The 19,011-nt window shown below is 54.0% G+C and overlaps 1 protein-coding gene across 1 annotated transcript in view; it reads left to right on the plus strand.

Moving 5' to 3' along the window:
• The window catches only part of LOC140715703 (transmembrane channel-like protein 7), a 63,085-nt gene that overhangs the window by 954 nt on the left and 43,120 nt on the right, over positions 1 to 19,011 (plus strand). Inside the window, exons 2-8 of the mRNA XM_073028073.1 lie at positions 2,860 to 2,957; positions 4,230 to 4,375; positions 4,858 to 4,990; positions 9,087 to 9,253; positions 9,871 to 10,041; positions 10,246 to 10,375; positions 16,365 to 16,462. Coding sequence (XP_072884174.1) covers positions 2,860 to 2,957; positions 4,230 to 4,375; positions 4,858 to 4,990; positions 9,087 to 9,253; positions 9,871 to 10,041; positions 10,246 to 10,375; positions 16,365 to 16,462 — 943 coding nt within the window. The remainder of the gene's footprint in view (positions 1 to 2,859; positions 2,958 to 4,229; positions 4,376 to 4,857; positions 4,991 to 9,086; positions 9,254 to 9,870; positions 10,042 to 10,245; positions 10,376 to 16,364; positions 16,463 to 19,011) is intronic.

Genomic DNA, 19,011 nt, shown 5'->3' on the forward strand with positions numbered 1-19,011 from the left:
TAGTCCATGATTAATCTAACCTTTCTGTCTGACTCCCATGTTCTATCATCCTTCTTAGATGTCCTTAATGTACCTCTACCACCACCCTGGCAGAGCCTTTCACACACCCAGCATCCTCTGACATCACCCACCCCCCTATATTTTCCTCCAATCACCTTAAAGTTAAACCCCCTCGTATTAGCCTTTTCCACCCTGGGAAAATGTCTCTGCCTGTCCATTTGATCTAGATAGATAGATAGATAGATAGATACTTTATTCATCCCCATGGGGAAATTCAACTTTTTTTTCCAATGTCCCATACACTTGTTGTAGCAGAACTAATTACATACAATACTTAACTCAGTAAAAAAAAAAATATGATATGCATCTAAATCACCAACTCAAAAAGCATTAATAATAGCTTTTAAAAAGTTCTTAAGTCCTGGCGGTAGAATTGTAAAGCTTAATGGCATTGGGGAGTATTGACCTCTTCATCCTGTCTGAGGAGCATTGCATCGATAGTAACCTGTCGCTGAAACTGCTTCTCTGTCTCTGGATGGTGCTATGTAGAGGATGTTCAGAGTTATCCATAATTGACCGTAGCCTACTCAGCGCCCTTCGCTCAGCTACCGATGTTAAACTCTCCAGTACTTTGCCCACGACAGAGCCCGCCTTCCTTACCAGCTTATTAAGATGTGAGGTGACCCTCTTCTTAATGCTTCCTCCCCAATACGCCACCACAAAGAAGAGGGCACTCTCCACAACTGACCTATAGAACATCTTCAGCATCTCACTACAGACATTGAATGACGCCAACCTTCTTAGGAAGTACAGTCGACTCTGTGCCTTCTGCACAAGGCATCTGTGTTGGCAGTCCAGCCTAGCTTCTCGTCTAACTGTACTCCCAGATACTTGTAGGTCTTAACCTGCTCCACACATTCTCCATTAATGATCACTGGCTCCATATGAGGCCTCTTATCATCCTGTACACCTCTATCAAGTCATTTCTCATCCTCCTTCGCTCCAAAGAGAAGCCCAGCTCCTTCATCCTTTCCGCATGAGACACGCTCTCTAATCCAGGCAAATGTTGCTGAATCTCCTTTGTACCCTCTCTAAAGCTTCCACATCCTTCCGATAACGAGGCAACTAGAACTGAACACAATATTCCAAGTGTGATCTAACCAGGGTTTTACCTCATGGCTCTTGAACTCAATCCCCAACGAATGAAGGACAACTCGTCATACTCCTTAACAGCCCCATCAACTTGCCTGGTAGCTGTGGGGATGTGGACCCCAAGATCTCTCTGTTCCTCCAGACTGCTGAGAACTCCGCCATTAACCTTGTATTCAGTCTTCAGATTCCACCTTCCAAGGTGAATCACTTCCCACTTTTCCAACTGTCACTTCTCAGCCCACTCTACTTTTTAATTATTAGAGATATGGTAGCGTAACCAGCCCCTCCTTATTTAGAGATATGGCAGGGTTACCAGCCCTTCCGACCCAATGATCCCACAATTACTCCCATGTGACCAATTAATGTACTGACATGACAGTGAGAGGAAACCCACACACTCTCAATCTCCTTATATACAGCGACGGGAATTGAACCTGCATCACAGGCTCTGTAAAGCGTTATGTTAATCATGAAGGATTCAGAATCAGGTTTAATATCACTGACATATCATGACATTTAATGAGTTTTGGCAGCAGTATATTAGCATACGTAAATTACTGCATGCACATCATATGTAAATTACTGTATACATATTACCGCACACATATTATCATATTTACATCACCACATATTACCATATATAAATTGATGTACATACATTACCATACATAAAACACTATAATTACAATAAGAAATATTTGTAGTTATGTAGATAAATTAATTAAATAAGTAGTGCAGAAAGAGACTGAAAAAAAGAAATAAATAGTGAGGTATTGTTCATGGTTCAATATCCATTTAGAAATAAGATGGCAGAGGGGAAGAAACTGTTCCTGAATCGTTGAGTTTTCAGGCTCCTGTACTTCCTCCATGATGGTAACAATGAGAAGAGGGCACGTCCTGAGGGCTGGGGGTCCTTAATGAAGGATAGTGCCTTCTGAAGATGTCCTCAAAGTCGATGCTGAGGAGGCGAGTGTCCATGATGGAGCTGGCTGAGTTTACAACTTTCCGATCCTGTGCAGCGGCCCCTCCATACCGGACGGTGAAGCAGCCAGTCAGAATGCTCTCCACCGTACATCTGTAGAAATTTGTGAGGGTCTTTGGTGACACACCAAGTATCCTTAAACACTTCCCAAACTCCAAATGAGATATAGCCGTTGGCTTGCCGCCCTTGTAGCTGCATGAATATGTTGGGATGTTGACACCAGGAACTAGAAACTGCTTACCCTTTCCACTTCTGATCCCTAGATGAGGACTGGTGTGTGTTCCCTCAAGTTCCCTGCCTGCAGTCCACAATCGATTCCTTTGCTCTTACTGGCGTTAAGTGTGAGGTTTGTTATGTCACCCCTCAACCAGCTGATTATCTTGTTCCTGTAAGCCTTCTCATCTGAAAATCAGTTAACAGCAAATTCAGCAGCAAATTTATAGATGCCATTTGAACTGTGCCTAGCCACACAGTCATGGGTATAGAGAGTAGAATAATGGGATACACTGCCCTGCATCCTGTCAATGTCCCATTGTAACTCACGACAACCTTGTACACAATCAACTACTCCACAACCCTTTGTGTTACGCTCTCACCTCTCTCCAAGCAGTGTCTTGAGTTTCAGAGGGGTTTGTTGGGGTGGGAGGGAAGGAAGGAGTGCTGAGTTTTGGAGGGGTGGGACTCTCCCTCTCTGCAACTGGTCAGTCCGTCTGCTCCCGTTTCAGACACTCCATTCCCTCCGGGAAACTGCAGCCGATATGATTACACAGACCCTGGGCTTGTCAGCTTCTACGAGATGATCTTGCACCTCCTTTCTGGGACGGTATGTCACTGCGAAGACTCCGGTTTCCTGGACGTACTCACACTGATTCCTTACGACCTCTGGGAAAACGGCCTGCAGGAGATTGTCACAGAGTGTCCCAGACAGATACTGGGCGGAAATGAGGTGTACGGTCGGGACATGGAGCCCAAGAGTTGGGAAGCTGTGTAAAAGTCTCGGGTCACCCCATTACAGGAAAGGTGGGGGGACTTTGGAGAGGGTGCAGAGGAGGTTCACCAGGATGCTGCCTGGATTAGAGGGTATGAGCTACAAGGAGAGGTTGGACAAACTTGGGTTGTTTTCTCTGGAGCGGCAGAGGATGAGGGGAGATCTGATAGAGGTTTATAAGATTAAGAGAAGCACAGATAGAGGAGATGGGGGTGAGGGAGGGGTTTGAAAGGACAACGGGGAATGTAGGGGTTACAACGATTGGGGGATGGGTTTTGAGGATGGGGTGTGTAGGGGTTACAGAGATAGGGGTGAGGGAGGGGTTTGAACAGGAGGACGGGGGTGTAGGGTTACGGAGATAGAAGGGGATGACGGAGGGGTTTGGACAGGAGGACGGGGCGTGTAGGGGTTACAGAGATAGGGAGGGGGTGACGGAGGGGTTTGAACAGGAGGATGGGGAGTGTAGGGTTACGGAGATAGGGAGGGGGTGAAGGAGGGGTTTGTACAGGAGGACGGGGAGTGTAGGGGTTACAGAGATGGAGGGGGTGACAGAGGGGTTTGAACAGGAGGACGGGGAGTGTAGGGGTTACAGAGATAGGGAGGGGGGTGACAGAGGGGTTTGGACAGGAGGACGGGGAGTGTAGGGGTTACAGAGATAGGGAGGGAGTGAGGGAGGGGTTTGAACAGGAGGATGGGGAGTGTAAGGTTACAGAGATAGGGAGGGGGTGAGGGAGGGGTTTGAACAGGAGGACGGGGATTATAGGGGTTACAGAGATAGGGAGGGGTTGAACAGGAGGATGGGGGTATAGGGGTTACAGAGATAGGGAGGGGGTGATGGAGGGGTTTGAACAGGAGGACGGGGAGTGTAGGGTTACAGAGATTGGAGGGGTTTGAACAGGAGGACGGGGAGTGTAGGGGTTACAGAGATAGTGAAGGGGGTGAGGGAGGGGTTTGAACAGGAGGACGGGGAGTGTAGGGGTTACAGAGATAGGGAGGGGGTGATGGAGGGGGTTTTGAACAGGAGGACGGGGAGTGTAGGGTTACAGAGATTGGGAGGGGGTGAAGGACAGGTTGGTTCTGAACCAGATCTCTCTTCCTCCCGGACAGGGGTTCCTGGAATTCTCACTGTTGTTTTATGGGTTTTACCCTGCAGAGGGGCAGGACGAGGGGGGTGTTTGGTACCAGATGCCCCTCGCCTACATCCTCACTGTTGCTGCCTCTTTCCTCCTCATGTTCACCTGCATCGTGCACAGGTATGTCCTTACCTCAACCCAGTGGTGTGTACCTCATCTTTCCCTCCACCCTTAATCCCTCCCCATCTCTCCCTCCAGTCCCTCCCTCAACTCTTCCTCCATCCTCAGTCCCTCCCCCTCTCTCCCCACCCTCAGTCCCTCCCACGACTCTCTCTCCACCCTGTCCCTCCCCCAACTCTCCCTCCACCTTCAGTTCCTCCCTCAACCCTCCTTCCACCCTCAGTCCCTTCACCTTTCCTCAATCCCTCCATCCCGTCCACAACACTCAAGCCCTCCTTCCCTCAACCCTCCCCTCTATCAGCTCAGCCCCACCACCTCTCCATGTGACTTCACCTTCCACCTCCTCTCCCAAACCCCTACCTTACCCTCCTCTTCCCTCACACTCCCTGCCATTCGCTCCTCTCCCCTGTCCTCTCTCTGTCACTTTGGCCCTGCCAGCCCCTTGCTCCAGTTTAAAGTGTGTTCTGTCTCTGCCCTCCTAGGGCGTCGCTGGGTTACAAGCAGAGCTACCTGTTATCTGGCGATTCGCTGACTGACTACAGCCGGGTGGTGTTTTGTGGTTGGGATTTCTGCATCTCACAGCCGGGAGCGGTGTTCCTCCGTCACCGCAGCCTCGCGCAGAGCTGAGGGTGAGCCAGGGAGTGGGAAACCAGTGGAGGAAGGTTAGAGATTCCTTGGCAATGTTTCGACTAGACTCTGGTACTCTACTCAAGATTAGTCAGGGCACCAAAGAATACTGGGAGAAGGCAGGAGAATGGGGATGAGAGGGATAATAAATCAGCCATGATGGAATGGTGGAGCAGACTCGATGGGCTGAATGGTCTCATTCTGCCCTTTCATCTTATGGTCTTACGGAGGGAGAGAGGACAGGGTGGAGTAGCAGGAGGATAGCTGGTGAGGGGGAGAGGGACGGTCTGGGGGACTGTGAGGGAGGGAGAGACGGCAGTGGGGCAATGGAGTGGTAAATGGGACAGCTGGGAAGGGGAGGGATGGCCGGGGGGAGTGAAGTCGCGGGAGTGACGGCAGGGAGAGTGGGGTGGTGGGGGAGAGTGAGGTAGGGGAGGGACAGTGGAGTGGCACAAGGGACAGTTGGGGGGAGTGTGAGGGCTGGAAAGGCAGCCGGGAAGGAGTGGAGTGGCAGGAGAGAGTGAGGGCGAGGGATGGCTGCAGGGCAGTGGACTGGTGGGATGGACTGCAGGGGGAGAGTTGGGGGGGGTGAGGGACGGCCAGGGGAGAGTTGGGGGGGGGTGAGGGACGGCCAGGGGAGAGAATGGGGCGGGGGGGTGAGGGACGGCCAGGGAGAGTTGGGGGGGTGAGGGACGGCCAGGGGAGAGAATGGGGCGGGGGTGAGGGACGGCCGGGAGAGAATGGGGCGGGGGTGAGGGACGGCCGGGGAGAGTTGGGGGGGGGTGAGGGACGGCCGGGGAGAGTGAGGGGACGCAGGATGGCTGGGGTGGTGAGTAGAGTGGCAGGAGGGTCAGTCAGGGTGAAGTGAGGTGGGGAGGGTTGGCCGGGTGAGAGTGGGGGGTGAGGGACTGCCGGGAGAGAATGGGGGGGGGGGGTGAGGGACGGCCAGGGGAGAGAATGGGGGGGAGGTGAGGGACGGCCAGGGGAGAGAATGGGGGGGAGGTGAGGGGACGGCCAGGGGAGAGAATGGGGGGGGTGGTGAGGGACGGCCAGGGGAGAGTTGGGGGGGGTGAGGGACGGCCAGGGGAGAGAATGGGGCGGGGGTGAGGGACGGCCGGGAGAGAATGGGGGGGGGGGGTGAGGGACGGCCAGGGAGAGTTGGGGGGGGGGTGAGGGACGGCCAGGGAGAGTTGGGGGGGTGAGGGACGCCAGGGGAGAGAATGGGGCGGGGGTGAGGGACGGCCGGGAGAGAATGGGGGGGGGGGGTGAGGGACGGCCGGGAGAGAATGGGGGGGGGGGGTGAGGGACGGCCAGGGGAGAGTTTGGGGGGGGTGAGGGACGGCCAGGGGAGAGAATGGGGCGGGGGTGAGGGACGGCCGGGAGAGAATGGGACGGGGGTGAGGGACGGCCGGGGAGAGTTGGGGGGGGTGAGGGACGGCCCGGGGAGAGTTGGGGGGGGGTGAGGGACGGCCGGGGAGAGTGAGGGGACGCAGGATGGCTGGGGTGGTGAGTAGAGTGGCAGGAGGGTCAGTCAGGGTGAAGTGAGGTGGGGAGGGTTGGCCGGGTGAGAGTGGGGGGTGAGGGACTGCCGGGAGAGAATGGGGGGGGGGGTGAGGGACGGCCAGGGGAGAGAATGGGGGGGAGGTGAGGGACGGCCAGGGGAGAGAATGGGGGGGTGAGGGACGGCCGGGAGAGAATGGGGGGGTGAGGGACGGCCGGGAGAGAATGGGGCGGGGGTGAGGGACGGCCGGGAGAGAATGGGGGGGGTGAGGGACGGCCAGGGGAGAGAATGGGGGGGGTGAGGGACGGCCGGGAGAGAATGGGGGGGGGGGGTGAGGGACGGCCGGGAGAGAATGGGGGGGGGGGGTGAGGGACGGCCGGGGAGAGTTGGGGGGAGGTGAGGGACGGCCAGGGGAGAGAATGGGGGGGAGGTGAGGGACGGCCAGGGGAGAGAATGGGGGGTGAGGGACGGCCGGGAGAGAATGGGGCGGGGGTGAGGGACAGCCGGGAGAGAATGGGGGGGGGGGTGAGGGAAGGCCGGGGGAGAGAATGGGGGGAGGTGAGGGACGGCCGGGGGAGAGAATGGGGGGGAGGTGAGCGACGGCCGGGGGAGAGAATGGGGGGGAGGTGAGGGACGGCCAGGGGAGAGAATGGGGGGGTGAGGGACGGCCGGGGGGAGAATGGGGCGGGGGTGAGGGACAGCCGGGAGAGAATGGGGGGGGGGTGAGGAAGGCCGGGGGAGAGAATGGGGGGGAGGTGAGGGACGGCCGGGGGAGAGAATGGGGGGGAGGTGAGCGACGGCCGGGGGAGAGAATGGGGGGGTGAGGGACGGCCGGGAGAGAATGGGGCGGGGGTGAGGGATGGCCGGGGAGAGTTGGGGGGGGTGAGGGACGGCCGGGAGAGAATGGGGGGGAGGTGAGGGATGGCCGGGAGAGAATGGGGCGGGGGGTGAGGGACAGCCGGGAGAGAATGGGGGGGGGTGAGGGAAGGCCGGGGGAGAGAATGGGGGGGAGGTGAGGGACGGCCGGGGGAGAGAATGGGGGGGAGGTGAGGGACGGCCGGGGGAGAGAATGGGGGGGTGAGGGACGGCCGGGGGAGAGAATGGGGGGGGGGGGGTGAGGGACGGCCGGGGGAGAGAATGGGGGGGGGGGTGAGGGACGGCCGGGGGAGAGATTGGGGGGGTGAGGGACGGCCGGGGGAGAGAATGGGGGGGGGGGGTGAGGGACGGCCGGGGGAGAGAATGGGGGGGGTGAGGGACGGCCGGGGGAGAGAATGGGGGGGGTGGTGAGGGACGGCCGGGGGAGAGATTGGGGGGGTGAGGGACGGCCGGGGAGAGTTGGGGGGGAGGTGAGGGACGGCCGGGAGAGAATGGGGCGGGGGTGAGGGACGGCCGGGGAGAGAATGGGGGGGGGGGTGAGGGACGGCCGGGGGAGAGAATGGGGGGGGGTGAGGACGGCCGGGAGAGAATGGGGGGGGGAGGTGAGGGGACGGCCAGGGGAGAGAATGGGGCGGGGGTGAGGGACGGCCGGGAGAGAATGGGGCGGGGGTGAGGGACGGCCGGGGGAGAGAATGGGGGGGGGGGTGAGGGACGGCCGGGAGAGAGAATGGGGCGGGGGTGAGGGACGGCCGGGGAGAGTTGGGGGGGAGGTGAGGGACGGCCGGGGGAGAGAATGGGGCGGGGGTGAGGGACGGCCGGGGGAGAGAATGGGGGGGGGGTGAGGGACGGCCGGGGAGAGTTGGGGGGGAGGTGAGGGACGGCCGGGGGAGAGAATGGGGCGGGGGTGAGGGACGGCCGGGGGAGAGAATGGGGGGGGGGGTGAGGGACGGCCGGGAGAGAATGGGGCGGAGGTGAGGGACGGCCGGGGAGAGAATGGGGGGGGAGGTGAGGACGGCCAGGGGAGAGAATGGGGCGGGGGTGAGGGACGGCCGGGGAGAGTTGGGGGGGGTGAGGGACGGCCGGGGAGAGTGAGGGGACGCAGGATGGCTGGGGTGGTGAGTAGAGTGGCAGGAGGGTCAGTCATGGTGAAGTGATGTGGGGAGGGTTGGCCGGGTGAGAGTGGAATGGGGGGGGGTGGGGACTGCTGGGGGGAGTAGAGTGATGGGAGAGACGGCTGGGAGAAAGTGAGTTGGGAATGGAAAGGAATGCAGTGTTGGAGTGTGAGGAGTGCGAAGGAGGGAAAGTGTGATCAACTCAAGTTCTGGGACAACAGTTCAAACATTTATTTCTCTCTTCCTTCACCCTTTCTCCCAATCCAACACTCACTCTTCTCTCTCCCTCTCATCTGCTTTCCCTCCCTCCTCATCACTCTGTCATCCCCTTTCTCTCCCTCACTCTCCTTCACTTTCACTCTCTATCTGTCTCCCTTGCCCTCCGTCTCTTGCCCTGTATCTCTCCCTTGCCCACTCACTCTCCACCTCACCATTTCTCTCCTCTTTCTCTCCAACACTTCCCTCTCTCTCCCCCCCTCCTCCCCCACTCTCCCCACCCTCTCTTGCCCCCTCACTTCCCTTTCTTTCACTCCTCCCCTCTCCCCTTCTCCCTCACCCTCTCCTACCTTTCCCCACTCTCCTCTCTCGCTGGTAGATGTCGTTGGAAGAGGAACAAATGCGGAAAGTTCAGGCGGAGCGATCGGGGCTGCAGCTCTGTCAGCTGGTACTCTGCCGCATCCTACTGACCACCCTCACCCTGCTGATCATCGGCGGAGCGTTCTACGCCATATTCCTGGCCACTGAGTTCTCCAGACACAATCGGTAGGGACAGTGGCCCTTGCACAACTGCGGGAGAGGTGCCCTTGGAGAGAGGGAACAGAGGGAAAGGGCCCTCGGAAGGAGAATGGAGGGAGAGTACGGAGGGTCCCTCAGGGAGAGTAAGGCCATTGGAGGTAGAACAGAGGGAATGAGACTCTCCTCAGGATATAGAGTGAGGAGAACCTTCTACAGGGAATGGAGGTAGGGTGATCTTGGAGAAGGGACTCTCAGTGAGGGACAAGGAGGGAGATGGACATTCAGTGAGGGGACAGGAGGGAGGGACGGGACAGGAGGGAGAGGGACCCTCAGTGAGGGGACAGGAGGGAGGGACACGTGAGGGGTCAGTAGTGAGAGGGGCAGGGGGAGTGGGACCTCAGTGAGGGACAGGAGGGAGAGGGACCCTCAGTGAGGGGACAGGAGGGAGGGACACTCCGTGAGGGGTCAGTAGTGAGAGGGGCAGGGGGAGTGGACCCTCAGTGAGGGACAGGAGGGAGAGGGACCCTCAGGGAGGAACAGGAAGGTGTAGGTCCTTTGGTGTGGTCACTTGGGGGGGGAACGGGCATGGGGGGTTGCCAGGTAGGTAAAAAGGAGGTATGGGGTTGGAGGTGTATCTAACACAGCCAGTCTCTCTGCCTCTCTCTACAGCGGGACGGGTTCCGGGGTCTACTGATCGAATATCTGCCATCCATCGTCATCACAGCTGTCAACCTGTTCACCCCTCCCCTGTTCCAGCTGCTTGTCACCTGGGAAAGGTACAGCACCGCCACTGAAATCAAGCTCACCCTTCTCAGGTAAGGGGGAATCAGCCCACTGCCCCGCCTGTTCCTCTCTGAGCCCATCCCCTGTCCAGCCGTGCCAGGCCTCGTTCGCCAGTAGCATAACCCATCCATCCAAAGTAAAGCCTGAACACCTGCCTGCTTAGAACTTGCCTGAAACTGAGCCTGTCTGCCTAATTCTTGCACCAGACTCCTGACCCTGACCCCTCTCCTCCCCAGGTGTGTGTTTCTGAAGCTGGCTAGCCTCGGTGTCCTCCTGTACTCCCTGTGGAACCAGATCACCTGTCAAGGATACCCTGAGACTGACCCGCGATGCAAGCACTGTGGGTACAACTACCAACAGTACCAGGTACAGCCACTTTGGCTCCCTCACCTCACCTCCCTCCCATCCATCTCCTCGATCGACACAGTGATGTCACTCTACAGGACATGCTGGAGTATTGTGTACAGTAACCGGCAGGGGCCCCAGCGAGAGCTGTAGGACCCAGGGAAACGGGCATGGTTGTCTAAAACTGGTTAACAGGGTGGTGAAGAAAGCATTTGGCATGCTGGCCTTCATCAGTCAGAGCACTGAGTACATATAGGGAAGGAGAGAGCTGGATATTGTGTACGGGGAACAGAGGGAGATAGAAACAAAGAAAAACCTACAACACAATACAGGCCTTTCGGCTCACAATGCTGTGCAAACATATACTTACTTTTAAAATTACCTAGGGTTACCCATAGCCCTCTACTTTTCTGAGCTCCATGTACCTATCCAGGAGTCTCTTAAAAGACCCTTTTGTATCCGTCTCCACCACCGTCGCCGGCAGCCCATTCCATGCACTCACCACTCTCTGTGTTTAAAAAAAAACTTACCCCTGACATCCTCTCTGTAGTACTTCCAAGCACCTTAAAACTGTGCCCTCTCGTGTTAGCCATTTCAGCCCTGGGAAAAAGCCTCTGACTATCCACACAATCAATGCCTCAATCAATATCATCATCTTATACACCTATCAGGTCAACTCTGATACTCTTGTTCAAAGGAGAAAAGACCAAGTTCACTCAACCTATTCTCATAAGCATGCTGCCCAATCCAGGCAACATCCTTGTAAATCTCCTCTGCACCCTATCTACAGTTTCCACATCCTTCCTGTAGTGAGGCGACCAGAACTGAGCACAGTACTCCAAGTGGGGTCTGACCAGGGTCCTATACAGCTGTAGCATTACCTCTTGGCCCTGTAGCATGTCCTCATTGTGTATGAGGAAAGGAGGGAGATGGACATTTTGTACGGGGAATGGAGGGAGATGGACATTGTACGGGGAATGGAGGGAGATGGGCCGAAGTGCCTGTTCCTTTGCTGTACTGTTCTGTGTTCTAGAGAGGGGAGAATGTGAAATTGATGTTGTTGCCGTTTGACTGGCTTTTGACAACTGGCTGCTGTTGCTCAATGCAACGTTTTTTTAGTTGGGAAGGAGAACAGCCCAGCTTCTCTCGTCAAACTGCTCCAAATTTGAACAAAACCTTTTAGAACATCGTCATCCCTCAAGGGTTAAAATCGATACCTGTACCCACCTGGAAGCCTGAGAAAAGTTTATTCAGTTCTCTTATGTTGTGTAAATCCAAACAAAAGCCTATTTGAAAGAAGAACCCTGAGCTCGGTTACTCGTGTGCTCATATGACATGATTATGTGATGACCTAAGCCATTCATGTACTTTTGCATCACGCCCCAAATGAATGATTTAAACAAATAATGCTTAATCAAATTTACAATGTTACTGAAATATTCAATAAACAACTCTCCTCCCTGCTTTGCTATAGATTGATAGAGTCACATAAAAGTACAGCACAGAACAGGCCCTTCCGCCCATCTAGTCTGTGCCAAACCATTCAAACTGCATCCCCCATCGCCTGCACCAGGCCCATCGCCCTCCATACCCCTACCATCCACATGCCTATCCAAACTTTTCTTAAACGTTGAGGTTGAGCTCACATGCACCACTTGTGCTGCAAATCATTCAAGTCAAGTCACTTTTATTGTCATTTCGACCATAACTGCCGGTACAATACAGAGTAAAAATGAGACAACGTTTTTCAGGACCATGGTGTTACATGACACAGTACAAAAACTACACTAGACTACAGACCTACACAGGACTGCATAAAGTGCACAAAAACAGTGCAGGCATTACAATAAATAATAAACAGGACAGTAGGGCAAGTTGTCAGTCCAGGCTTCGGGTATTGAGGAGTCTGATAGCTTGGGGGAAGAAACTGTTACATAGTCTGGTTGTGAGAGCCCGAATGCTTCGGTGCCTTTTCCCAGATGGCAGGAGGGAGAAGAGTTTGTATGAGGGGTGCATGGGGTCCTTCATAATGCTGTTTGCTTTGCGTGTAGTGTGTAAATGTCCGTGATGGCGGGAAGAGAGACCCCGATGATCTTCTCAGCTGGCCTCACTATCCGCTGCAGGGTCTTGCAATCTGAGATGGTGCAATTTCTGAACCAGCCAGTGATGCAGCTGCTCAGGATGCTCTCAATACAACCCTGTAGAATGTGATGAGGATGGGGGGGGGGGGGGGGGGGTGGGAGATGGACTTTCCTCAGCCTTCGCAGAAAGTAGTGACGCTGCTGGGCTTTCTTTGCTATGGAGCTGGTGTTGAGGGACCAGGTGAGATTCTCCGTCAGGTGAACACCAAGAAATTTGGTGCTCTTAACAATCTCTACCGAGCAGCCGTCGATGTTCAGCGGGGAGTGGTCACTCCGTGCCCTCCTGAAGTCAACAACCATCTCTTTTGTTCACAATAAGAGACGGGTTGTTGGCTCTGCACCAGTCTGTTAGCTGCTGTACCTCCTCTCTGTAAGCTGACTCGTCATTCTCGCTGATGAGACCCACCACGGTCGTGTCATTGGCAAACTTGATGATATGGTTCGAGCTGTGTGTTGCAGCACAGTCGTGGGTCAGCAGAGTGAACAGCAGTGGACTGAGCACGCAGCCCTGGGGAGCCCCCGTGCTCAGTGTGATGGTGTTGGAGATGCTGCTCCCGATCCGGACTGACTGAGGTCTCCCAGTCAGGCAGTCTAGGATCCAGTTGCAGAGGGAGGTGTTCAGGCCCAGTAGGCTCAGCTTTCCAATCAGTTTCTGAGGGATGATTGGTGGTGAATGCGGAACTGAAGTCTATGAACAGCATCCGAACGTATGTGCCTTTTTTGTCCAGTGGTTGAGGGCCAGGTGGAGGGTGATGACAATGGTGTCATCTGTTGAGCGGTTGGGATGATATGCAAACTGCAGGGGGTTCAGTGAGGGGGCAGCAGGATCTTGATATGCCTCATGACCAGCCTCTCGAAACACTTCATGAAGATGGATGGTGAGTGTAATGGGACGGTAGTCATTCAGACAGGACACTGAAGACTTCTTCGGCACGGGACGATGGTGGTGGCCTTGAAGCACGTTGGAATGGTGGCGCTGCTCAGGACTGTTCAACACTGTTACGACCCTTTGAGTGAAGAAGTTCCCCCTCATGTTCCAGTTAAATTTCTCACCCTTAACTCATGACCTTTGGAAGTAGTCCACCCAACTTCAGTGGAAAAAGCCTGCTTGCATTTACTCTTATCTGTACCCCTCATCATTTTGTGTACCTCTGCCTCCTCTCAATCTTCTACTTTCCTATCCTAACCTTTTCAATCCTTCCTTCTAACTCGGGTCCTCCAGTCCCAGCAACATCCTTGTAAATCTTCTCTGTACTCTTTCAGCTTTGTTTACACATTTCTTTTAGGTAGGTGACCAGGATATTCCAATAGGCCTCACCAACATCTTGTACAACTTCAACATACATATGCATTGCCAATAAAATGTATTCACCCCCTCCCCCCCCCCAGAAGTTTTCATGTTTTATTGTTTTACAACACTGAATCACAGTGGATGTAATTTGGGTTTTTTTGACACTGATTGTGTCAAAGTGAAAAGTGATCTCTACAAAGTGATCTAAGTTAATTACAATTACAAAACACAAAATAATTGATTGTTCACCCCAAGTCAGTATTTAGTAGATGCACCTTTGGCAGCAATTCCAGCTTTGAGTCTGTGTGGATAGGTCTCGATCAGCTTTGCACATCTGGACGCTGCAATTTTTCTCCATTCTTCTTTACAAAACTGCTCAAGCTCGCTGATTACATGGGGGTCGTGCATGAAACATTTTTTTCAGGTCCAACTTCAAATTCTCAATTGGATTGAGGCCTAGACTCTGACTTGGCCACTCCAGGACATTAACTTTGTTGTTTCTGAGGCATTCCTGTGTAGTTTTGGCTTTATGCTTGGGGTCTTTGTCTGTCTGGAAAATAAATCTTCTCCCAAGTCGTAGTTCTTTTGCAAGCTGCATCAGGTTTTCCTCCAGGAAATCCTCCTGTATATTTCTACCTTCACAAGCCTTCCAGGTCCTGCTGCATCACGGTAGGGATGGTGAGTTTATTCTGTTGGCCAAAAAGTTCAGTCTTCATTTCATCAGACCATAGAACATTCTTCAGCTGACTTCAGAGTCTCCCACATGCCTTCTGGCAAACTCTAGCTGAGATTTCACGAGAATTTTTTTCAACAGTGTCTTTCTCTTTGCCACTCTCCCATAAAGCTGCGACTGGTGAAGCACCCGGGCAACAATTGTTGTTTGCTTATCTCTCCCATCTCAGCCACTGAAGTTTGTAACTCCTCCAGAGTTGTCATAGGCCTCTTGGTGGCCTCCCTCACTGGTCCCCTTCCTGCACGGTCACTTTTTGAGGACGGCCTGCTCTGGGCAGATTTACAGCTGTGCCTTATTCTTTCCATTCCTTGACTTAACTGTACTCCGACGGATATTCAGTGACTTGGAATATCTATCTCCTAACTTGTGCTTTTCACCGAGTTTCTTGGAGTGTTCTTTTGTCTTCATGGTGTAGTTTTTGCTGGGATACTGACTCACCAGCAGTTGGACCTCCCAGATTCCACACAATCATTTGGGTCTCTTATCTAAAGAAAAGGTGTAGTGACATTGGAGAGGGTCCAGACACCATTCATGAGAATGATCCCAGAATGAAAGGGTTAACATATGAGGAACATTTGATGGCTCTGAGAGCTTAGAAGAATGAGGGGGGATCTCATTGAAAATTATCAAATGTTGAAAGGCCTCGATAGAGTGGATGGGGAGACAATGTTTCCTGTGATGGGAGGAGAGTCCAGGACCAGAAGGCACATAGAGGGACGTCCATTTAGAACAGAGATGGAGAAGAATTTCTTTAGCCAGAGGGTGGTGAATCTGTGGAATTCATTGCCACTGACGGCTGTGGAGGCCAAGTCATCGGGTATATTTAGGAGAGGTTGCTAGATTCTGATTTGTCAGTTTCTGGGGAGAAGGCTGGAGAATGGTGTTGAGAGGGATAATAAATCTGGTGGAACAGATTCAATGGCCTGAATGGCCCAATTCTGTCCTATGGTCTCATAGTGACCTTGGGGTCCCAGGCTTGATCAATCTGAGTGTTGACACACACCAGACTGACCTCCCGCACTCGTACTCGCTGTCTCGGAAACACTTCCACAGGGTTGCCACTCTGCTCAATGGCCCAACCACCAGACCAGGAGGATGCCAAAACCTGAGATTTCACCCCCATTTGATGATTAACTCTCAGAATTAGGTTCAGTGTGCATCTTGAAATTTGTTGTTTTTCAGTACAATACTTAATTAAAAAATAACCATAAATTACAATTAAAAATATACAAAAAAATCCAAGCAACATACACAAGATGCTGGAAGAATGCCAGGCAGCAGCTGTCAACGGTTTCGGCCTGAAACGACGACTGTACCCTTTTCCATAGATGCTGTCTGTCCTGCTGAGTTTCTCCAGCACTTTGTGTGTGTTGTTTGGATTTCCAGCATCTGCAGATTTTCTCTTGTCAAAATTTTAAATTTAACTAAGTCATCCATTCTGATGGTGGAGAGGATGAAGCTGTTCCTACAATGTTGAGTGTGTATCTTCAGGCTCCTCCCTGATGGTTACAATGAGAAGGAGGCATGTCTTGGGTGATGGGGGTCCTTAATGACAGATGCTGCCTCTTTAAGGCGTCACCTTTTGAAGATGTCCTTGATGCCGGGAGGTGAGTGCCCATCATGGAGCTGGCTGAGTTTACAACTTTCTGCAGCCTGTTGCTGGTCCTGTGCCGTGCTCTCTCCCCCCCCCCCCCCAATGCCGGACGCTGATGCAGCCAGTTAGAATGCTCTCCATGGTACGTCTGTAGAAATTTGCAAGTATCTTTGCTGACATACTAAATGTCCTCAAACTCTGAATGAAACTCTCCTCTCTGTCTCTCTCCTCATTCCCTGTCGCCCCATCAGTGCTGGGAGACGAAGGTGGGACAGGAGATGTACAAGTTGGTGATTTTTGACTTCCTCATCGCCCTGTCTGTCATCATCTTTGTGGATTTCCCTCGCAAGTAAGTACCGCACACCCTGAACAGCAAGAAGACACTGCCCTGTGGAGCCAAGGACCCTGGGGATGGGGGAGGGAGCTCTGACCCCATCTCAGTGAGGGTGTATGCATTCCTGGATGGGTGGGCAAGAATCTGGATGAAATGGGGTTTGGACCCCTGAATGATGGATTTCAATCCTGGAAGGAGGGAGGAAGACTGCTTAGGGTATCGGTGAAAGCATTTGATGTTTCTGGCTGGGCGTGCGAGAGTCCTGGTGGTCCAGCTGAGTGGTTGGACTTGGTGAGAGGATGAATGGGTGAGAATCTGATTCAGTTTTGTGTCTTGGTGGTAGAGTATATTGTTCCCAGATGGGCAAGTTTCCCAGTGAGACAAATCAGTGTCTTGATGAGGGCATTTGGCATTCCTGGATGGGCAGGCAAGAGTTAGAGCGGGGCAGATTTGAGTCTTGGTGGGAGGGATCAGGGGTCCCAGTGGGAGGGGTGAAGGTCCCAGTGAGACTGGTTAGGTGTGGCATTCCTGTGTGGACAGGTAAGAGTCTCAGATAATTCAGTGGGAGGGGTTGTGGACTGCTGGAAGAGTGCCCTGATGAGACTGACCTTAGTGAGATTGTTGAATGTCTTGGTGAGGTTGTGTGGTGTCCAGGCGACAGTCCCAGTGGGATGGTTCAGAGTCTGGTGAAAGCGGTTGGAGGTCTCGATTTGGAGAGGGAGCATCCCAGTGGGACTAGTCAATGCTTTGGGAGGGGGATGGCATTCCTGGAAGTGCAGAGTGTTGATGAGGTTTTGCAAGCTTGGACAGACAGGGTGTCCTGGTAGGCAGTTCAGTGGAGCCCCAGGGAGAGGATATGTGATGGCTAACGGCAGTGAGGACTGGTGAGTGTCTCAGTGAGGGGGTGTGACTAACAGTATGGACGATGGCTAACGGGCAGTGAGTACTGGTGAGTGTCTCAGCGAGGGGGTGTGACTAACAGTATGGACGATGGCTAACGGGCAGTGAGTACTGGTGAGTGTCTCAGCGAGGGGGTGTGACTAACAGTATGGACGATGGCTAACGGGCAGTGAGGTACTGGTGAGTGTCTCAGCGAGGGGGTGTGACTAACAGTATGGACGATGGCTAACGGGCAGTGAGTACTGGTGAGTGTCTCAGCGAGGGGGTGTGACTAACAGTATGGACGATGGCTAACGGGCAGTGAGTACTGGTGAGTGTCTCAGCGAGGGGGTGTGACTAACAGTATGGACGATGGCTAACGGGCAGTGAGTACTGGTGAGTGTCTCAGCGAGGGGGTGTGACTAACAGTATGGACGATGGCTAACGGGCAGTGAGTACTGGTGAGTGTCTCAGCGAGGGGGTGTGACTAACAGTATGGATGACGGCTAACGGGCAGTGAGTACTGGTGAGTGTCTCAGCGAGGGGGTGTGACTAACAGTATGGACGACGGCTAACGGGCAGTGAGTACTGGTGAGTGTCTCAGCGAGGGGGGTGTGACTAACAGTATGGACGACGGCTAACGGGCAGTGAGTACTGGTGAGTGTCTCAGCGAGGGGGTGTGACTAACAGTATGGACGACGGCTAACGGGCAGTGAGTACTGGTGAGTGTCTCAGCGAGGGGGTGTGACTAACAGTATGGACGACGGCTAACGGGCAGTGAGTACTGGTGAGTGTCTCAGCGAGGGGGTGTGACTAACAGTATGGACGACGGCTAACGGGCAGTGAGTACTGGTGAGTGTCTCAGCGAGGGGGTGTGACTAACAGTATGGACGACGGCTAACGGGCAGTGAGTACTGGTGAGTGTCTCAGCGAGGGGGTGTGACTAACAGTATGGACGACGGCTAACGGGCAGTGAGTACTGGTGAGTGTCTCAGCGAGGGGGTGTGACTAACAGTATGGACGACGGCTAACGGGCAGTGAGTACTGGTGAGTGTCTCAGCGAGGGGGTGTGACTAACAGTATGGACGACGGCTAACGGGCAGTGAGTACTGGTGAGTGTCTCAGCGAGGGGGTGTGACTAACAGTATGGACGACGGCTAACGGGCAGTGAGTACTGGTGAGTGTCTCAGCGAGGGGGTGTGACTAACAGTATGGACGACGGCTAACGGGCAGTGAGTACTGGTGAGTGTCTCAGCGAGGGGGTGTGACTAACAGTATGGACGACGGCTAACGGGCAGTGAGTACTGGTGAGTGTCTCAGCGAGGGGGTGTGACTAACAGTATGGACGACGGCTAACGGGCAGTGAGTACTGGTGAGTGTCTCAGCGAGGGGGTGTGACTAACAGTATGGACGACGGCTAACGGGCAGTGAGTACTGGTGAGTGTCTCAGCGAGGGGGTGTGACTAACAGTATGGACGACGGCTAACGGGCAGTGAGTACTGGTGAGTGTCTCAGCGAGGGGGTGTGACTAACAGTATGGACGACGGCTAACGGGCAGTGAGTACTGGTGAGTGTCTCAGCGAGGGGGTGTGACTAACAGTATGGACGACGGCTAACGGGCAGTGAGTACTGGTGAGTGTCTCAGCGAGGGGGTGTGACTAACAGTATGGACGACGGCTAACGGG

Source organism: Hemitrygon akajei, chromosome 24 (assembly GCF_048418815.1).
Source record: "Hemitrygon akajei chromosome 24, sHemAka1.3, whole genome shotgun sequence".
NCBI lineage: Eukaryota > Metazoa > Chordata > Chondrichthyes > Myliobatiformes > Dasyatidae > Hemitrygon > Hemitrygon akajei.